Source organism: Mauremys mutica, chromosome 1 (genome assembly GCF_020497125.1).
Source record: "Mauremys mutica isolate MM-2020 ecotype Southern chromosome 1, ASM2049712v1, whole genome shotgun sequence".
Classification (NCBI taxonomy): domain Eukaryota; kingdom Metazoa; phylum Chordata; order Testudines; family Geoemydidae; genus Mauremys; species Mauremys mutica.
In genome coordinates, this window is record NC_059072.1 from 187,274,227 (window position 1) to 187,293,090 (window position 18,864).

General features: G+C 46.2%; 1 protein-coding gene across 5 annotated transcripts in view; it reads right to left on the minus strand.

Moving 5' to 3' along the window:
• SAMSN1 (SAM domain, SH3 domain and nuclear localization signals 1) overlaps positions 1 to 18,864 on the minus strand; it is a 119,743-nt gene that overhangs the window by 36,459 nt on the left and 64,420 nt on the right. The window contains exon 1 of one of the 5 annotated variants that reach the window (XM_045010818.1): positions 4,967 to 4,987. The exons of 3 other annotated variants lie outside the window; for them this stretch is intronic. Coding sequence is in view for 1 of the 2 variants with exons in the window: in XM_045010801.1 (XP_044866736.1) it covers positions 1,174 to 1,230 (57 nt within the window). In the remaining variant the exon portion in view is untranslated. Of the gene's footprint in view, positions 1 to 1,173; positions 1,278 to 4,966; positions 4,988 to 18,864 lie in introns of those variants that run through there. One more of the 5 variants, XM_045010801.1, reaches the window with a different exon arrangement.

Sequence of the window (18,864 nt, forward strand, 5' to 3'; positions counted from 1 at the left end):
AGCAAGTGTCTTCAATGATCTTTTAGGACTGAGTGTTACAAGCTGAGGCATATTCCCATGCATGGGGAGTTAGTTCTACATGCAAGCAGGCACCCTACTGAGAGCAGTGAGATGTTGGCCTGGGCTTGCAGTAGGGTGACCAGATGTCCCGATTTTATAGGGACAGTCCTGATATTTGGGGCTTTGTCTTATATAGGCGCCTATTACCCCCCACCTCCGGCCCGATTTTTCACACTTGCTATCTGGTCACCCTGGCTCACAGGGGCCCTTTGATAAAATTCTGGCACCACCACCAAATTGAAGTAAAGGGTAGATATTTCAGATTTTGTCTCATGTTTCATATCTGCCAGTGATACTTTCCTGAGCCCCTGGAGTAAGTTATTTCTGAAGACATTTGATTTTTTACTTTGGGAAGGGCCAGGAATTGAAGCTCAGTTCCTAGCTCAGGATATTCCCATACATCCTATAAGTGCCTTTAATCTCCCTCCTCAAACTTCAGATTGCAGAAGTTGAACAATGTCATATACTATCATTGATTTAGCATATTTTTTCAGGCTGAAAGTATAAACATTTCCAGCAAAGTGCAGCCGACTAAAAGATTGTTTGCCAAGTGCTGTCTCCTTCTTTAGTATTATGAAACAGCAATTGTGTTTAAATGGGAAAAAATAATACATCTGCTAATCCTTCACCCCTCTTCACTGTTGGCACACACTTTCCTGCTACATCCCTGGTTTATCACAGGCTGAAGAGGAGACTCATATGGGAGCTATTGTCAAAACACCAGCAACACATCAGTAGGCAAACAACATTAGGCAAACACTAGCAGGACTCTTCTGAGCAGACACCTCCAAATTTTGCTTTGTCCCTTTACAGTGTGAATGGCAGTTCCATAATGAAGATTCCGTAAACTGAAGACACTAAACTGAATGTATACAAACTGAGCCAGGAGATTATAGTAATGAAGCACAGATCAGTGTATTAGGAGCTCCTGAGGCACTATCAGTGTTATTTAACATCAGATTTTCCTGTTCAACCTTTTTCATAGATGCTACAAAGCCTGTACATTGCACATGATTTTTTTTAAGTGAATGACTGATGCTCAACCCTTTCAAGCACCAAAAAATACCTGCTCTGCAAACTAAGTATCTCTTTTATTATATAACATTCTCTTACCTTTGGTTTTTGACATTTCTCCTTATCCGACACGTTGGAAGTTTTTCTCTTCAACATTTTAAAATTTATATTTATCCAGATTAGGAGCGGTTGTCTGACTTTACCCAAACTAAATGCAAGAGTGCAGGATATAGAGAATACACATCAGATGAATGGTACTTCCTCATTCTAGTCAGGATGTGACTTCACTCCTTTTTAGACTTGTGGAGTGGGGAGGAGTATGGGGGAGGGAAGAAACACCAACCATCAAGGCAGCACCAGGCAAAGTAATGAACACAGGCCTGGGAACCAAGAACTCCTGAGTTCTCTTCCAACCACTATCACTATTAGGTTTTAATAATAATGAAGAGAGCCTGCTTCTCCCAGTCTTCCTACTCATCCTTGTGGCATTGCTGCTTGTATCATTCCTATACAAGCAGACCCAGAGTAGAGTGGGAGTCACTGCTGCTCTGAAGCTGAGGTGACATTTTTCCCCAACAGATTTGAAAAGCAACATCACGTGTGGCCCAGCTGTTCCCCTAGCTCCCCCATTCCCTCTTGCCCATGTGGAACTGGTCGCCATCTCAGTGGCTGTAGAGAGAAGAAAGGCAGCTACATGGGGGTTTGGAGGGAAGGAAGAGGAGGAGAAATCCCCACAGCTACCTTTGCCTTTTGCGTGGGGAAACCTCTCAACCTTTCTCCACAGGATCTGGACTTCCTAAGGCAGCACTTTCAAGTCCCTTGTCCAGAAGCACCATCACAGATACTATGAGGAAAGGAAGAGATGGGACAAGCAAATCTGACAATAGACTAAAAGAAAGAAAATAAAAAGTTCAGGAGAGAGTGACATGGGGGCGTGGGAACCAATGTCCCCTTTTTAAGCCCTTTAAAATCAGCTAAGATGCTTAAAGAAGAAAAGAACCACAGGGTATCCAAACCAACATCTTATTTTATGTTTTCATTTTAACATAATTTGCCAAGGAAACAGAATAAGGCAGCAGTATCTCAGGGATAGCTGACTGGACTGCGAATCACTGCCCAACAAAACTTGAACCCATGCAAAACTCTGCTGACTTCCCGATGAAAGTTGTAAAAGAATCCAGCAGTTTTGAACAAAAACCTCTCATTTGGTCCACACATACCTTCAACAGAATCTCAACATGAAGCTTTTTGGTATACATGGATACCCATGGATTTTTTGAAACTTAATTGTAGAGCTGGTCAAAAAACAGAATGGAATTTTTATTCAAATTTAGTTAAAATGTTGATAATGAAATTTGTCAAAATTACAAATTTTGAACATTTTCAACTAGCCCTAGTTACTTGGTTGGGTTTTGTTTTAATAACAAACTGGAGATAGCTGGTCACATCAGACATCTTCTGGGTCAAATAAAACCTCACAAATCTTTTGAATCCGTAAGCAATGCAGAGAGCTTAAAAAAAAGACACAGCTTTGTTCTTATTTGTTATCCTTTTACAGATGGGTTTGAATGAACCTGAAACTTAAAACAAATTAAAAGGCAAGAAACCATGTGAACTGAAACCAAGGAGAACATTTGTTAAAACCCAGCAAGAGATGCACAGCTTTCATATCAAGGGCTGCCTTTCCCTTATTCCTGTAAAAGCACTTCTAATGTTTCTGATGCATGAACGAGGAGAGGAATTAATAAGGGTGGTTATTATATTTGCTCAAATGTCCTCTTTCTTACTGTTTAACAATCAATGTAAGACAGCTCAGATATCAATTTTCAGATGCGTTACCATTTAATTTTGTTATACCAACTACTGTGTCTACATATGCAAATTTTAGGAGGCAATGTTAAGTTTGGGTGGCTGGTATGTTGGATAGGTTGATAACATATGATGAAAGAGTCTAGCGAAATGGGGAAACTAAATGGGTGCCTGAAGTGTTCCTTTCCAGGCAGGTTTTCTTAACAAGGTGTAGAATTTCTTTGAAGACAATGCAATGTCATTCTTGGGTGTTAGCTGGACTCCAGTAAAATATGTGTTCAAGCTTAACAAAATACTTTTGTTTACAAATTTTAAATTCAGAGTTGCACCCACTTAAAAGATAGGGGACAAATTCAGCACTGGTTTGTTTTGTGTCAACAATAAAGGACTCTAAGAGATAAATTTCCCATCCTCAGACATCTGATAACAACACCCCAAAAGTCCATTTAGATTTAACCATATTACCATAAGTATTGAACTTACCCTGGTAATTCAGTAATTACATAATTACATGTTTGTAGTAATTAAACCTATTTTTCTTTATAAATGTATTATAGCATTGCATTGCATTTCTCTTTGATCTTTTAAACTGTATGCAAACTTGAGGAGGAAATCATATTGCACTGATCATTAGAATGTGATTCTGTCCATCGTTAAAATCTTCATGATGAATAAATGGGAACTTGTCTGAACAATAATATGAGCTTCCTTTTTATAGCATATTGCTTGTTAAACCGGAAGAAAGAAGGCATTTCAAGAAATATAGTACCCACCCATATCTATTTCTTCTCCTCATTCACAGACCAGAAAAATTATAACAGCTTGAAGGCTGACCTGATTATCTTCTTGACCTGTGAAAGGTTGATACACATGCTAGTTTTAGAAACTGCCAAAGGAGGAAGAAAATCCAGCAAAGGTAACATTAAATACACTTAATTTAGTAAACCAGTGCATTTAAAAGAGGTTCCGTTTGAAATTAAAAACAACAGGTGGGGAAATAATAGCATACTTCATGATTTATAGCAGTGGTCCTCAAACTTTTGTATTGGTGACCCCTTTCACACAGCAAGCCTCTGAGTGCGACCCCCCCCTTACAAATTAAAAACACTTTTTTATATATTTAACACCATTATAAATGCTGGAAGCAAAGTGGGGTTTTCAGTGGAGGCTGACAGCTCACAACCCCCCATGTAATAACCTCACAACCCCTTGAGGGGTCCCAACCCCCAGTTTGAGAACCCTTGATTTATAGCCTTTTAATTTCAAACAGGTGTTCAAAGGAAGGGTGGCTGTCCCAAACATTATTCTCAAACCTATGTTATAGATATGATTAGAAGAGTTGAAAATCCTGTCTACTCAATGATACATTAAGAAATGTCTTATCCCATACAAAATATATGATGACTTGTGAAGCGGTATAGTGAATTCAATAGGAGCTGTGACTACTCAGCCTCTTTAAAAAATCAGGCCCTTAATATCTCAGATTAGACATCCAAAATAAGTGGACACATTTGAAAATGTTGGTGTTTATATGCAGTCTATTGACTGACATACCTCGTCTTAACAACAGGAAGCAATGAGAAAGCAGCTATTTCACTTGCTTAAGTCACAGTCAGAATAGAGTGCCACTCTGTTGCACTCACACTATGCAAAACCCCGTGAAGAGATTTCTGGTCTCAATGGAGAGGGCTGAAATGCCATCAGTTTCATCCTTTGTCAGTGGAGTGACATTGGCATGCAACATGGTAGAGAAAACACTCAAATCCTCTACTGAATCTCAGGTTAGGGGCCCAATGCAAATAGTAGGTGCTACCCAGGAAAGCAGGATGAACACTGATTCCTGACTCAGGGAGCACTGCCTTGGCATGCTCCCAACCTCTGCTAGCCTAAGCGGGGAGTGAAGTATCAAGATTCTATGTCAAACTTCAACCCCACATGGTAGCCCCATGCACTAGCTGGCCAAGTCAGCCACTCTTATGCAACGTCAGTTTAGAATCAACACCGGTTAAAGAAAAGATATTCTATAGACTATGATGAGGGAATGATTCTCAAAGAGAACAGATGCAGGATGTTCCACAGCTACCTTTTTTTACAGCTTTGAACTGCAAAGACGAGATTTTTTTCTCTTTTTTTCTTGTTTCTGTGAGTCTACGCCTTCCTGCTGGGAAAACTCCAAGTCAATGAGATGTGGGTTTGTGTTTTGAAGTGTATAGCCACAGGCTGATCCAACTTCCCAGTAATGATTCCACACTTGCAATTTCTGAAAGATTAACGTACGTCACTGGTGGTTTTCCTGTGTGATTATTTGTAATCAGATCACTGCTTCCTGGGTGTGCGACAGATAACAAATCAATCTGCCGGGGGGTTCTGGTGTGGCTTTAGGTAAACATACGTACAGCAGAGACCTGCTAAGTATAGATGTACTTTTAAAAGCTAGAGTGCAAATGTTCATGTCTAGGACATCTCAGTAGATTATATTAGTGAATTCTGAGATTACTAATCAACTACAGGAATTTTTCATATAGGTAAATTGTATGATTATACAAGAGTTGGTTTATAATTATACAAGCTATTGCATAGGTTGTCAGAAATGTCTTTACAAATATATTGAAAGAATGAGGACCCAAGGCACTGATACACTGCTTGTATACTCAGTAGGAAAGCCACAGAACAACGATAATATTTTAAATAGAAGTAAAAAACGTTCAGATACTTGCTGTTAATCTAATACACAAGAGATAGTAGGTTTCATTCTGTAGCTTGAAAAGCAGCTTAATGCACAAGCAGTGCAGTTGGGGATTTTTCAAGGTAACTACTGCATGTTGCTTGCCTGCCTATCTCTGATTAAAATCAAGATCAACAAAAGTAAATTCTGATTAACTCTAATGCACAGCTTGCTGTCAGGAAACTCTTTGTAGTCTGAGCCATCTTTTACCAGTAAACATCTCATGCTGAATTTCTTCACTCATGTCAGAATGTTAAATTGCCAGACTGTCACATCATTAGAACTGCTGTTTAAATGCTAACATGAAAAAGAATAAATGGAAAACACTCCGTAGTTTCTTGCAGAGCTTTAATGGCATTTGGCCTAGATGGAAGATGGTATTTTTTCTTTCCCCTCACATGCAGTTTCAGGTGGGTGAGATTCAAAATTTGGACAGTCACTTTTGAATCATGTTAACATGTGAACCCAGTTAGCTTCATCAAGAGTATAATAGGGGCCAGAATGTCTCTTTGGGCCAGGGGAAATTGGGGAGCAAACATAGGGGTCCTGAAGGGAAACCTTAGGGATAGCCAAACTCAACGAAAACATTTAGGCTGAGATTTATGGTTTGTTATTGTTTTTGATTGAAATCCCTTGAAGAGATGAGTTAGGACACTAACTCAGAATGTTCTCTGTATGTATAAATATCTTCTGTCTGTGTGTTCCTGTCTATGCATCCGAAGAAGTGAGCTGTAGCCTACGAAAGCTTATGCTGAAATAAATGTTAGTCTCTAAGGTGCCACAAGTACTCCTGTTCTTTTAACTCAGAATGTGTGTGTGTTCTGTTGAGTAAGGGATAGTGACGCAGGCTAGCAACACAGACTGCCTCTCCCCTGCATCCCCAACAATCAATCCGGGGATTTCATTTTTGGTGCCAATTTCTCTTGATGTGTCCAGATTCCTCTTCCTGTTGCTTAATGCTTATTCACCCCACCCCAGCCCTAAACCCTTCCCTTGTTGCACCAATTTTGTGGCTCTGCCCCTGCACACCTGTTCCCACACTCCCTCCTGTGTATCCCCTTCCTGCTTTTCCACTCTCTTATCCATCTCTCAGAGGCTGTCCTATGTCCCTCATCTTGCTGATGCCAGGGAAGGAGAGGGCAGAAAACAGGTTTGGAAATGACTTTCCCACATCTTTAGTGGCTGAACTAAGTGGGGCACAGCTGGAGCAGCTTTTGCAGCCTTGCGTGTGAAGGGAGGAGGCAGGTCTGCTGTTCCTTTCCTCCAGCCCTGTCTGGCTGGTAATCAGCTAAGGGTGGAAAACAAGTGCTTCAGAGCCATAGTCAAGAAGAGTCAGCTGTGAGGCAGGGTCCTTTCACTCAGGAAGCAGCAGGATATCTTTAAGCCTGTGATCACACAGCAAATGTAAAGCATCACATTTGTATGAAGTAGCAAACCCTTATGGTTTTTTATTTTTTACACCCCTCCCCCTCACCCCTTAGAAGAACAGTAAGGTTGCAAAGTCACGTATACAAAAGTTGGGAAATGCCAGAATTAAAGGAGCTTGTGCAACCTTGGTTTGATTCCCTAGTGTATATGTATTCATACAGTCTTGAAGTACCTGATCAAATATTTTTTCCCACAGGACCCCTGCCTCATTCAGGGCACAGGGTGGACCTGCTCTGGGGATGAATCAGAGTTGTGCAGTGAAGGAAATGGTTGTTTGTAGGACCCCTGCCTCATTATGGTAGAAGCTGTATAGTCAATGAGGCAGGAAGCTTTAAAGTACTTATATGGCCCCACATCAGTGAAATATATGACTGCCTCAAAATGTATAATGTATTTATTCTCACAATACCCCTGTGGGGAAGGGAAGTGCTATTATATCCCAATTTTACAGATGGACAGTGGAGGTGACTTGAGAAGAGAAGAAGTGACTTGCCCGAGCCATACAAGAAGTTTGTGGCATAGCTGAGAATTGAGCCCAGGCCTTGTGGGTCCTAGGCTAGTACTCTAACCACTGGAAAACTAGTCTCATGGTTAAAGCATTTGAATACTGCCATGAAGAACTGGATTCTAATCCTGTCTCTGCCAGAGTTCCTATGTGATGCTGGACAACTCACTTGAACCAAAGTCTTCAATGATGGTCGCTAATTGTTTGTTCCTTAACTTCTGGGTTTAATTTGCAAAAGTGCTGAGCATTCTCAGCTGCAACTGAAGTCAATAGGTGCTGTGCTTTGAACATAAAGTGCTATGTAATGCTAAGTACTCTGAAACAAAATTGGGCTACTGTTGACCTTTTCCACCTGCACAGATCCAGTTGCAAGACTGGAGCCTTAAACTGCAAACATTTTGAGGCAAGGACTGTCTTGTGAGTTTGTAGAGCAGCTAGCATCATAGTTGGGACTAATGGGAATTACTTCAATATAAATGTGAAATATTCATTTTTCTAGAGGGTTTTCTCAGTATTTTATGTTCTATTGAAGATATTTAATAAAATGAAAAAAAATGCATTAAAAACCACTCATGAAAATCTAAATATAAGAACCAATAGATGCTTAAAACAAAGCATAGCACATGATCTTAAATTATCTTAACCTTCCGCACTCGTGGGCTGTCATTACTTCTTGTTGTGTAAAACTGAACTTAATTTGTAAGTAGAGCTGAACAAGAAGTTGCAACATTTTCTGATTAATTTGGTTCTCTTCTTCTCGTGAAATATATGCAATCAGATTATTATTTCCTCAACCTCAACAGTATTCAGTGAATTTTTTTCCACACATTTATTTGATCAACTGTTCTCTGAATTTTAGCAGTTTGAGCTACCTTGATTAGTTATGATTGATCAACTTAATCATAGACTATCACTTCTGTTCTCACTGTGGATGACAGTGCAATTAAACTTCCAATGTGAATATTTGTGTGTGCAAATCTGCAATTTGCTTTACATATGTATTAGAGAAAGCAAATTTGATATTCTCTTTCCTGGCACTGTTTTTCCAGTTGATATTTTTCTGTCCCTTTGTAAATCAAATGCAAAGCCAACAGCATTCAAGTTACATTAAGAAATTAAACAAAACAAGTTCACCCATCCCTACTAGGAATTAAATTTGTCTGGGCTTAGGAGGTTTTCAGAACAGCAGCCCTTCTTTCACTAGAAGATCTTTATGCATATTAATTATACAATATCCATTAAACTGGTGCCCTTACACTAATGTTCCTGATGTTATATAATGTATATAGAGATATATAGTCGAACCCATTTATCTCGACCTCGGTTAACTTGCCAATCCTATTAACTCGAGGTTTTACAAGTGGAACCGCCAAACTCCCTCTTTATCTTATGGGTTTCTCATCCGTTATGTCGATTTGCCCAACCCTAATATCTCGAGCCCGGCTCCCCGCGTCCCCAGCCGCCCGCTCCCTGGCTCTCCAGCCGCGCGGTTCCCCAGCCACCCGCTCCCCGCGTCCCCAGCCGCCCGCCCGCCCCCGCATACCCGGTCCCTGCCTGTCCCCGCCCGCCCGGCCCCGCATACCCGGTCCCTGCCCGTCCCTGCCCGCCCGGCCCCGCATACCCGGTCCCTGCCCGGCCCCGCCCAGCCCCGCATACCTGGTCCCCGCTTTGCCTGCCGCCTGCCCGCCCGGCTCCGCTTCGCCGGTCCCCGCTTTGCCGCCCGCCCCTCCGCCCGGCTTCGCTTCGCTGCCCGCCCACCCGGCCCCGCATACCCGGTCCCTGCCCGTCCCCGCCAGCCCGCCCCGCATACCCGGTCCCTGCCCGTCCCCGCCCGGCCCCGCATACCTGGTCCCCGCTTTGCCTGCCGCCTGCCTGCCCGGCTCCGCTTCGCCGGTCCCCGCTTTGCCGCCCGCCCCTCCGCCCGGCTTCGCTTCGCCGCCCGCCCGCCCGGCCCCGCATACCCGGTCCCTGCCCGTCCCGCCAGCCCGGCCCCGCATACCCGGTCCCTGCCCGGCCCCGCCAGCCCGGCCCCGCATACCCGGTCCCTGCCCGGCCCCGCCAGCCCGCCCGGCCCCGCATAACCCGTCCCTGCCCGGCCCCGCCCGGCCCCGCATACCTGGTCCCCGCTTCCCGCCCAGCTCCGCTTCGCCGCACGCCCGCCCCGGCATACCCGGTCCCTGCCCGCCCCCACCGCCCGGCCCCGCATACCCGGTCCCTGCCCGTCCTCGCCCGGCCCCGCATACCCGGTCCCTGCCCGTCCCCGCCAGCCCGTCCCTGCATACCTGGTCCCCGCTTTGCCTGCCGCCTGCCCGCCCAGCTCCGCTTCGCCGGTCCCCGCTTTGCCGCCCGCCCCTCCGCCCGGCTTCGCTTCGCCGCCCGCCCGCCCCGGCATACCCGGTCCCTGCCCATCCCTGCCCGCCCGTCCCCGCATACCCGGTCCCTGCCCGTCCCCGCCCGCCCGCCCGGCCCCGCATACCCGGTCCCTGCCCGTCCCCGCCCGGCCCCGCATACCTGGTCCCCGCTTCGCCTGCCGCCCGCCCACCCAGCTCCGCTTCGCCGCCGCCCGCCCGTCCGCCCGGCTCCGCTTCGCCGCCCGCCCGCCCCGGCATACCCGGTCCCTGCCCGCCCGGCCCCGCATACCCGGTCCCTGCCCGTCCCCGCCGCCCAGCCCCGCATACCCGGTCCCTGCCCGTCCCCGCCCGCCTGCCCGGCCCCGCATACCCGGTCCCTGCCCGGCCCAGCCCACCCGCCCGGCCCCGCATACCCGGTCCCTGCCCGTCCCCGCCCGTCCCTGCATACCTGGTCCCCGCTTCGCCTGCCGCCCCCCCGCCCGACTCCGCTTCGCCGGTCCCCGCTTCGCCTGCCGCCCGTCCGCCCGGCTCCGCTTCGCCGCCCGCCCGGCCCCGCATACCCGGTCCCTGCCCGGCCCCGCCGCCCGGCCCCGCATACCCGGTCCCTGCCCGGCCCCGCCCGCCCGCCCGGCCCTGCTTACCCGGTCCCAGCTTCGCCTGCCGCACGCCCGCCCGCCCCGCTTACCCGGTCCCCGCTTCGCCTGCCGCCCGGCCCGCTTACCCGGTCCCGCTTCGCCTGCCACCCGGCCCGCTTACCGGGTCCCGCTTCTTTGGCTGCCCGGCTCCGGGTCCCTGTCCCGCTTCGCCGGATCCAGCCACATGCAGGCACCGCGGTAAGGGGGCAGGGAGGGGGTGTTGGAGAGAGGGCAGGGGAGTTCAGGGGTGGGGGGGTGGATAGGGGTTTATCTCGATCATCGGTTATCTGGACTATTTTTGGCAAACCCCTAGGCTGGCGACATAACAGGGTTCAACTGTACCTACCTTACAGAACTGGAAGGGATCCTGAAAGGTCATTGAGTCCAGCCCCCTGCCTTTGCTAGCAGGGCCAAATATTGAGTTTGCTCCAGGCCCCTAAGTAGCTCCCTCAAGGATTGGGCTCACAACCCTGGGTTTAGCAGGCCAATGCTCAAACCACTGAGCTATCCCTCCCCCCCTTCTCTGTTATCACATTATCCTAGCATTGGAAATCCTCTCTGCGCCTCTCACACCCTTGCTCAGCACTGATATCATGTGACTTCTCCTCCATTTCTACATTAGTTCTGCAGTTCTGTATTCACAATACAATTTATGAAGCACCTATCCTAAACCATAAGTTTGAGGACAAAATTTTAAAGCGTAAAAATAAATCAGTCCAATAAAGAGAATAACTAGGATCCAATGGGACTTAAAGACATGCTTACAGTTAAACATATACTTCAATGTATTCCTGAATAAAGATGGACTTAAACACATACTTAAATGCTTTCCTGAATCAGGGGCAGAATCAGCACTTCGTAGGCCTGAACCTTAAGATCCTGCATCACTTGCCACTGACTGTAATAGGCCTCGCATAACATCAAGCCATAAGTGTAAAATTTACCCCTGTGCAGAGGGACAAGTTGCAGCAGTTAAGCCCTCTGTACAGAGGTGAACTATATCTAAAGAGACAGGCTTCCATAGGGAGATAAGCCTTAAACGGTGTGGGCTCATTGGTCAAAACTAGGAATTTAATGTGATAGCAAAGCATAACATCCAAGGATAGCTCTGTAGTTCTTCAGAAGAGCTGCTTCATTTTGCAAAATCAGAGGAGAGGTGATCTGCCATAAAAAGATTGTTCTTCTGAAAAATCCCCCAAAAGTCAGTAATAAAATACCAGACTGACAACAGAAAATGATCCAAGAAAAGGCAGCATTATAATAGCATACGTATGTAAAATACTAGCCAGACAACATTTAATTTTCTTGTGTATGCATTACTGCATCGTTTTGACAATTCTAGAAGATGCCAAGGGGAAGTTGTACGTTCCATTGGCAGTACTTTGTCAGCAGCTGCACTTAGCTTAATTAAAATTTGACTCTCAATCATGCTTCATGCAGCAGGTATCAGTCCTTCATCTTTTTTTTTTTAATTGCAAATGTTCATAACATTCACAAAGGCCAACCACACGAAATGCTGAATTTCCACATAACACTCCCAACTATTATATTTTCCTTCAAATAGCTCCATGACTGCAATTCAGGAATCACTTCCCTTTCTTTCTGACTGTTGTGTATTTGGTTTTCATGGGTTTTGTTACTATGGCAACTGAGTTAGACTATTAAGGGATAGCTCAGCCGGTTTCAACCGGCTGAGTGAGCTCTCTGTAATCTGTAAATAAAATGGAGGTTTTGGTAGCTGTCTGCTCTCTGGCCTCAAGTGATTGCTTCCTACACCGGCTGCCCCAAGGATATAACACTGGCGACGAGGATGGGATCCTGGTGCTGGCTCCAGTAACAGAAGGAAGTAGAAGTCAAGGTAAAGACCAAACAAAGAAAAAAAGCTGCTTGTTTGCACTGACTGTGAAAGTGAAACTAAAAATCATGGCTACTCTGACCAGGCCCCTGGAGCCTTTTGATGAGAATACAGAGCAGTGGCATGTGTATACTGAGCGTTTTGAGCTTTTTGGTATTGCAAATGACATTACAGAAGCGAAGAAGGTGCCAATATTCTTAACTGTTGTAGGGGCTAAAACCTACTCTCTGCTACACAGCTTACTACACCCTGTTAAGCCTGAGACTAAATCTTACAGTGACATTGTGGAAATCCTGGGGTCTCATTTCTCCCCAAAACCACTGGTAATTGCTGAAAGATATAGGTTCCACAAAAGAGACCAAAAGGAAGATGAAACAGTTGTACAATTTGTAGCCATTTTAAAAAAGCTAGCAGAACACTGTGAATTTAAAGAGATGTTAAATGATGCCCTGCATGACAGGTTAGTGTGTAGCCTCTACAGTGAAGCTATACGGAAGCGCCTACTGACAGAGGCTCAGCTTACATTACAGAAGGCTGTTGATATTGCTGTCTCCATGGAACTGGCTACAAGGGAGGCACAATACATCGGTGCATCCCCTAGGGTGCAAAAAGTGTCACAAGAACTGACCCACAAAACGGTGCAGAGTCAAGAATGTTACCGCTGTGGTAAGCTGGGTCACCAGGCATCAGAATGCTGGTGTAAGGACCTGGTGTGTCGACACTGTGGCAAAAAGGGACACATTGAGTATGCCTGTAAACAAAAGAAAAAGAGGCCTGTGGTCTGGCCGACAAAAAGAGGAACCTTGCATACCCTAGAGCAGACCCAGGATGATCAAGGTGACACCTCCTCACAAGAGGAAGTGCCTCTGCATGTTTTGTCTTTGGCAGCGGGCTCACATGAATACTGGGTAACCCCCTTATTGGAGGGCAAACCTATATGCATGGAACTAGACACCGGTGCAGCTGTCTCGCTGGTTCCTGAGACTGTGTATAAGGAAAAGCTACAGCATCTTCCACTTAAGGCAACAAAAACTGTTCTGAAGACGTATACAGGTGAAGCTGTGCCCATGTTGGGCACTATTGATGTTAAGGTGGAGCTCAATGGACAGGCGGCTAAATTGCCACTGTTTGTGGTGAGAGGTAACTACCCAGCCTTAATGGGTAGGTCTTGGCTTGGTAAGATTCAGCTGAACTGGGCAGAAGTGCACCGGATGACTAAAGAAGAAACCAGTCTAACCCCTATACTAAGGAAACATGCTGCTGTTTTTGGAGATGATTTGGGAAGTATGAAGGGAATCACTGTGACATTGAACATTAAACCTGGCAGTCCACCAAAATATCTGAAAGCCCGAACTGTGCCATATGCCATCAGGCCAAAAGTTGAAGCAGACCTGGAGCACCTGGTCACCAATGGAGTCCTAATACCAGTTACCCATAGCTCATGGGCCACTCCTATCATTCCAATAGTGAAGAAAGATGGCTCTCTCCGGATTTGCGGTGATTTTAAAGTCACTGTCAACCCAGTGTTGTGTGCAGAGCAATACCCACTTCCCCGCATCGATGACCTCTTCGCAGGCCTGGCTGGGGGACAAAAGTTCAGTAAGATTGATCTGAGTCAAGCATATTTACAGATGCACGTCGATGAAAAGTCCCAAGAGCTGTTGACTATTGTGACTCATAAGGGGCTTTATCGATACTGTCGCCTACCCTTCGGAATCACATCGGCTCCCGCCCTGTTCCAGAGGGCTATGGACCAGATCTTGTGTGGCTTGTCAGGAGTTCAGTGCTATCTGGATGATATCCTGGTCACTGGAAGAAATGAAGAGGATCACTTAAAGAATTTAGAGGCTACCCTACAAAGACTGGAAGAGTATGGCCTACGAGTTCGCAAAGACAAGTGTGAATTCTTCAAGCCCTCTGTTGAATATTTGGGACACATCATCGATTCTGCAGGTCTTCATAAGGCCCCTGCAAAAGTTAAAGCTATTGTGGAGGCTCCCCCACCTCGAAATGTAAGCCAGCTACGCTCATTTCTAGGACTACTGAACTATTATGGAAAGTTCATCTCACAGTTAGCCACACTGCTAAAACCACTTCATGAGCTCCTTGGGCAGAACAAGGCCTGGAAGTGGACTGAAGCCTGTGATGTTGCATTTAACAAAGCTAAGGATGCATTGTTAAATTCTGAAGTTCTAACGCACTTTGATCCATCCTTACCCCTGCAATTGGCCTGCGATGCTTCCCCTTATGGAGTGGGAGCGGTCGTGTCACACATTATGCCTTCGGGAGAAGAAAGACCTATTGCTTTTGCTTCACGCACTCTAAGCAAAGCAGAAACTAACTACGCCCAAATCGAACGTGAGGCATTAGGAATTGTTTTTGGAATTAGGAAGTTTCATCAGTACCTGTTTGGGCGAAAGTTTACTCTTCTTACAGACCATCGACCTCTGACATCAATTTTTGGACCCTACACAGGCATTCCCCCATTAGCTGCTAGTTGTATGCAACATTGGGCATTGATACTTTCTGCACACACATATGAAATCAAATATCGGAAATCCACTCTGCACGGCAATGCAGATGGCCTCTCAAGGTTGCCTTTACCGGTCAAACATCAAGATAGTGCCCAAAAGGAAATCTTCTACTTTGAACAGGTAGAGAATACACCCATCACTGCTACTCAGATAAAGAAGGCAACCCGCGTTGACCCAGTATTATCCCAAGTTATGGACCTGGTGATGCATGGAAAATCTTGACAAACCTCTCCGGTCTCACCCGACCTTGTTCCCTGCATGTCCAGGCGGATGGAGTTATCGGTCCAATCTGGTTGTTTGTTGTGGGGGAGGCGTGTCATTATTCCACCACCCCTGAGATCACAGATGTTAGAACAGCTACATTCCGGTCACTGTGGAATAGTGCGCATGAAGGAAATTGCACGAAGCTATTTTTGGTGGCCTAGATTGGACGGTGCTATTGAAGAGAAGGCAAAAGCTTGTATGTCATGTCAGGGTGTAAGAAATGCACCCCAGTGGGCACCCCTACACCCATGGGACTGGCCTGAAAACCCTTGGCAACGTATTCACGTTGACTTTGCTGGCCCCCTTGAAGGAAGCATGTTCTTGGTGGCAGTAGATGCCCATTCTAAATGGCCAGAAGTCTCTATAATGCAGTCCACTACTGCAGAGAGTACTATCCAAAAACTACGAGGACTCTTTAGTCGTTTTGGTCTGCCAGAACAACTTGTGAGCGACAACGGACCGCAGTTCGTCTCTCAGGAGTTTCAAAATTTTATGAAGGCAAATGGGATACACCACATCATGTCAGCACCATATCATCCGTCCACCAACGGATTAGCTGAAAGATTTGTGCAGACAATGAAAAACGCTTTGAAATCAGCAAAGGGACAACACTCCATTCAAAAGCGTCTGGATACCTTCTTACTTTCCTATAGAAACACACCTCATGCTACAACCCAGGCTTCCCCAGCCTTTCTAATGATGGGACGACAGCTGCGCACTTGCTTTGATCTGCTGAAACCTTCTGAACCCAGACAAACTGTGCAACATCAGCAGCAATATCAAGTAATCAGACGGGCACCCAGAGCAAAAGACCGAACCTTTAGCCCAGGACAGCCAGTTTTGGCTCGGAATTATACTTCCAGAGCTAAATGGGTCCCGGCCACAGTCATCACTCAAACAGGACCTGTTTCCTATACAGTCCGGACTGCAGAGAATCTTACCTGGCGGCGACATGTAGATCAGCTGTTGCCAGGTCATGCCAGTCTTCAGGACCCATCTGCAGTTGAGGGGTCTGACTTCACCCCTCCTGGTGAGACACCGAATCATGAGGCACCTGTTCCTGACTGTTCTCCTCCATTACTGCCGGCAGCTGAGATACCCCTTTGCCCAGCACGAGCTGATACCACCTCCTCACCTATTCATGCTGCGGACCCTGAGCCCCTAGTACTTTCGGGTGCAACAACACCAGAAGTTCGCCGTAATCCACCTAGAGACAGAAGGCCTCCTCATCGGCTGGATCTTTAGTTAGGGCGAACCCATGGTTATGGGGCAAAATAATCCCCAGGGTTTAGCCGGGAATGGAGGCAGTCTACCCTCCTTCTCTAGTTTAGTGTGTGTTTTATTTAGGGGATGTTCTTATTAGGGGGGGAGGAATATGTTGTGTATTTGGTTGTCATGGGTTTTGTTACTATGGCAACTGAGTTAGACTATTAAGGGATAGCTCTCTGTAATCTGTAAATAAAATGGAGGTTTTGGTAGCTGTCTGCTCTCTGGCCTCAAGTGATTGCTTCCTACACCGGCTGCCCCAAGGATATAACACTGACTGTAGCTCAGGAGAACCAAATAACTATGTTGGAAACAAAGCCAGCAGATCTGGTAACAGAGGCAAACAGGAACTTTCCCTTACAACAAGCGGTCAGTGAAACAGTACAACTGACATTAGCAGTTTTATTTAAAAAAAATACTTACTGTAAATACAATCTCTTAATTATAATTCTATTTTAGCAGCACCAGCAATACAAAATTTTCAAGATACGGTCCTGGAACGTAAAAGAAATGGTCCAATCTCAGTCATTTACACACATATCTGCCATTAAAATGAATGGATAATGTGTCTAACTCCCTTAGGTGGCTCCAAAAATCTCAGCAAGGTATTTCAAAATACCCAAAACCATAAAGTGAGATTCACCCTGGTGATGAGGGATGGGCACCATCTCTTCCACATCCCCTAAGTCCCACAGTGGGCTTGTGTGAGCAGCGTAACTACAGAGGGAGACGGGCCAATGCAAATGGAGATGTTGCAGCCTGGCCCATAATGACTATGCAGAAAAGTGGCCAAAAATTACTGTACTGGTGATGTAGAGGGGACTCAGCAGACATTCAAGCCCCAGAGGCTTAATAGTGTCTGCAGAGATGTGCTACAGTGTCACACCCATGGATCGTGGGGTGAGTTGCACCCTCCCCATTACCCACTTAGTTGCTGGCACAGAGCCTAAGTACATTGGGCTGCGTGTGTTAAGTGGTGATTTGCACTCATTTTCTGTATTCTGTTGAAGCGAGCCAAAAAGCATTTATAAACTTATAGCTACTACAACTTCTTAAACAAACAGACACAGATATGCAACAAAATCAAGGGCTGCAGATATCAAAGCCTTGGAAATATTAAAGCTATGTGAAACTCAGTAGTTTCTGTTTGCTGGGTTCATGCAGATCTTTGGTTTCAATTCTAATGGGTTCACCTAAGACCTTATTTTCTGATTCAAGTTTAAAGGAACCCCGAACTCTAACCGAACCAGTCACAGCTCCTGATTTTTCATCCCTTTAAGTATCCAAACACAAATCCCACACATTTCACAGGGAACTGACACCACATTTAGGTATAAATCATCCCCATTCCCTCACAAGATTAGAACACCTTAACAACATTTCTGAGAGTCCTAGGATGTGTAGTAAGATGAGGCCCTGAGACATAAACCTTTGGTAGCAGAGGCCCGGTATGAAGCCTGAGGCCTGAACTGAAGTAATGGTCAAGACATTGCTAACATAGATCAAAGTTAGGCTGTGAGCCAGAGGCAGGCCCTGCTCACAGGAGTTGGCAAGAGGAAGGCTGCTAAAAGAATATATGCCAGGACGGCACCAGAACAGCCTAGTATGAACACATCCCACAGAGATAACAAGGAACAGGCAGATCCAGCCTAAAGACAAAGTCAAAAGGACAATACAATGGATAGACAATATAATGGATAGACTTGTTTGTTCAAAACAACCTGTACCAGGAGAAAGGCAGCACCCTAATGCGTAGAGGGGCTGTACCTCAATGCGTTCAGTGATGTGTAACCTGTTAGTACTGTGACAAAATTCCTCCTCTACCTTGGTGGGTCCTGTGCTTATTGGCAGATTTGCTCACCTCAGTGATCTTCCCCACAGTCTGAGTCAATTCCTCCTATGTCTGATCAGGAGTTGGGAGGTTTGGGGGGAACCCGGGCCCGCCCTCTACTCTGGGTTCCAGCCCAGGGCCCTGTGGATCGCAGCTGTCTATAGTGCCTCCTGTAAGAGCTGCATGACAGCTACAACTCCCTGGCTACTTCCCCATGGCCTCCTCCAAATACCTTCTTCATCCTCACCACAGGACCTTCCTCCTGGTGTCTGATAACGCTTGTACTCCTTAGTCCTCCAGCAGCACACCCTCTCACTCTCAGCTCCTTGTGCCTCTTGCTCCCAGCTCCTCACACACACTTCCTCTCCTCTGGCTCCCCCCTGCCTAACTGGAGTGAGCTCCTTTTTAAACCCAGGTGCCCTGATTAACCTGCCTTGATTGGCTGCAGGTGTTCTAATCAGCCTGTCTGCCTTAATTGGTTCTAGCAGGTTCCTGATTACTCTAGTCCAGCCCCTGCTCTGGTCACTCAGGGAACAGAAAACTACTCATCCAGTGACCAGTATATTTGCCCTCTACCAGACTCCTGT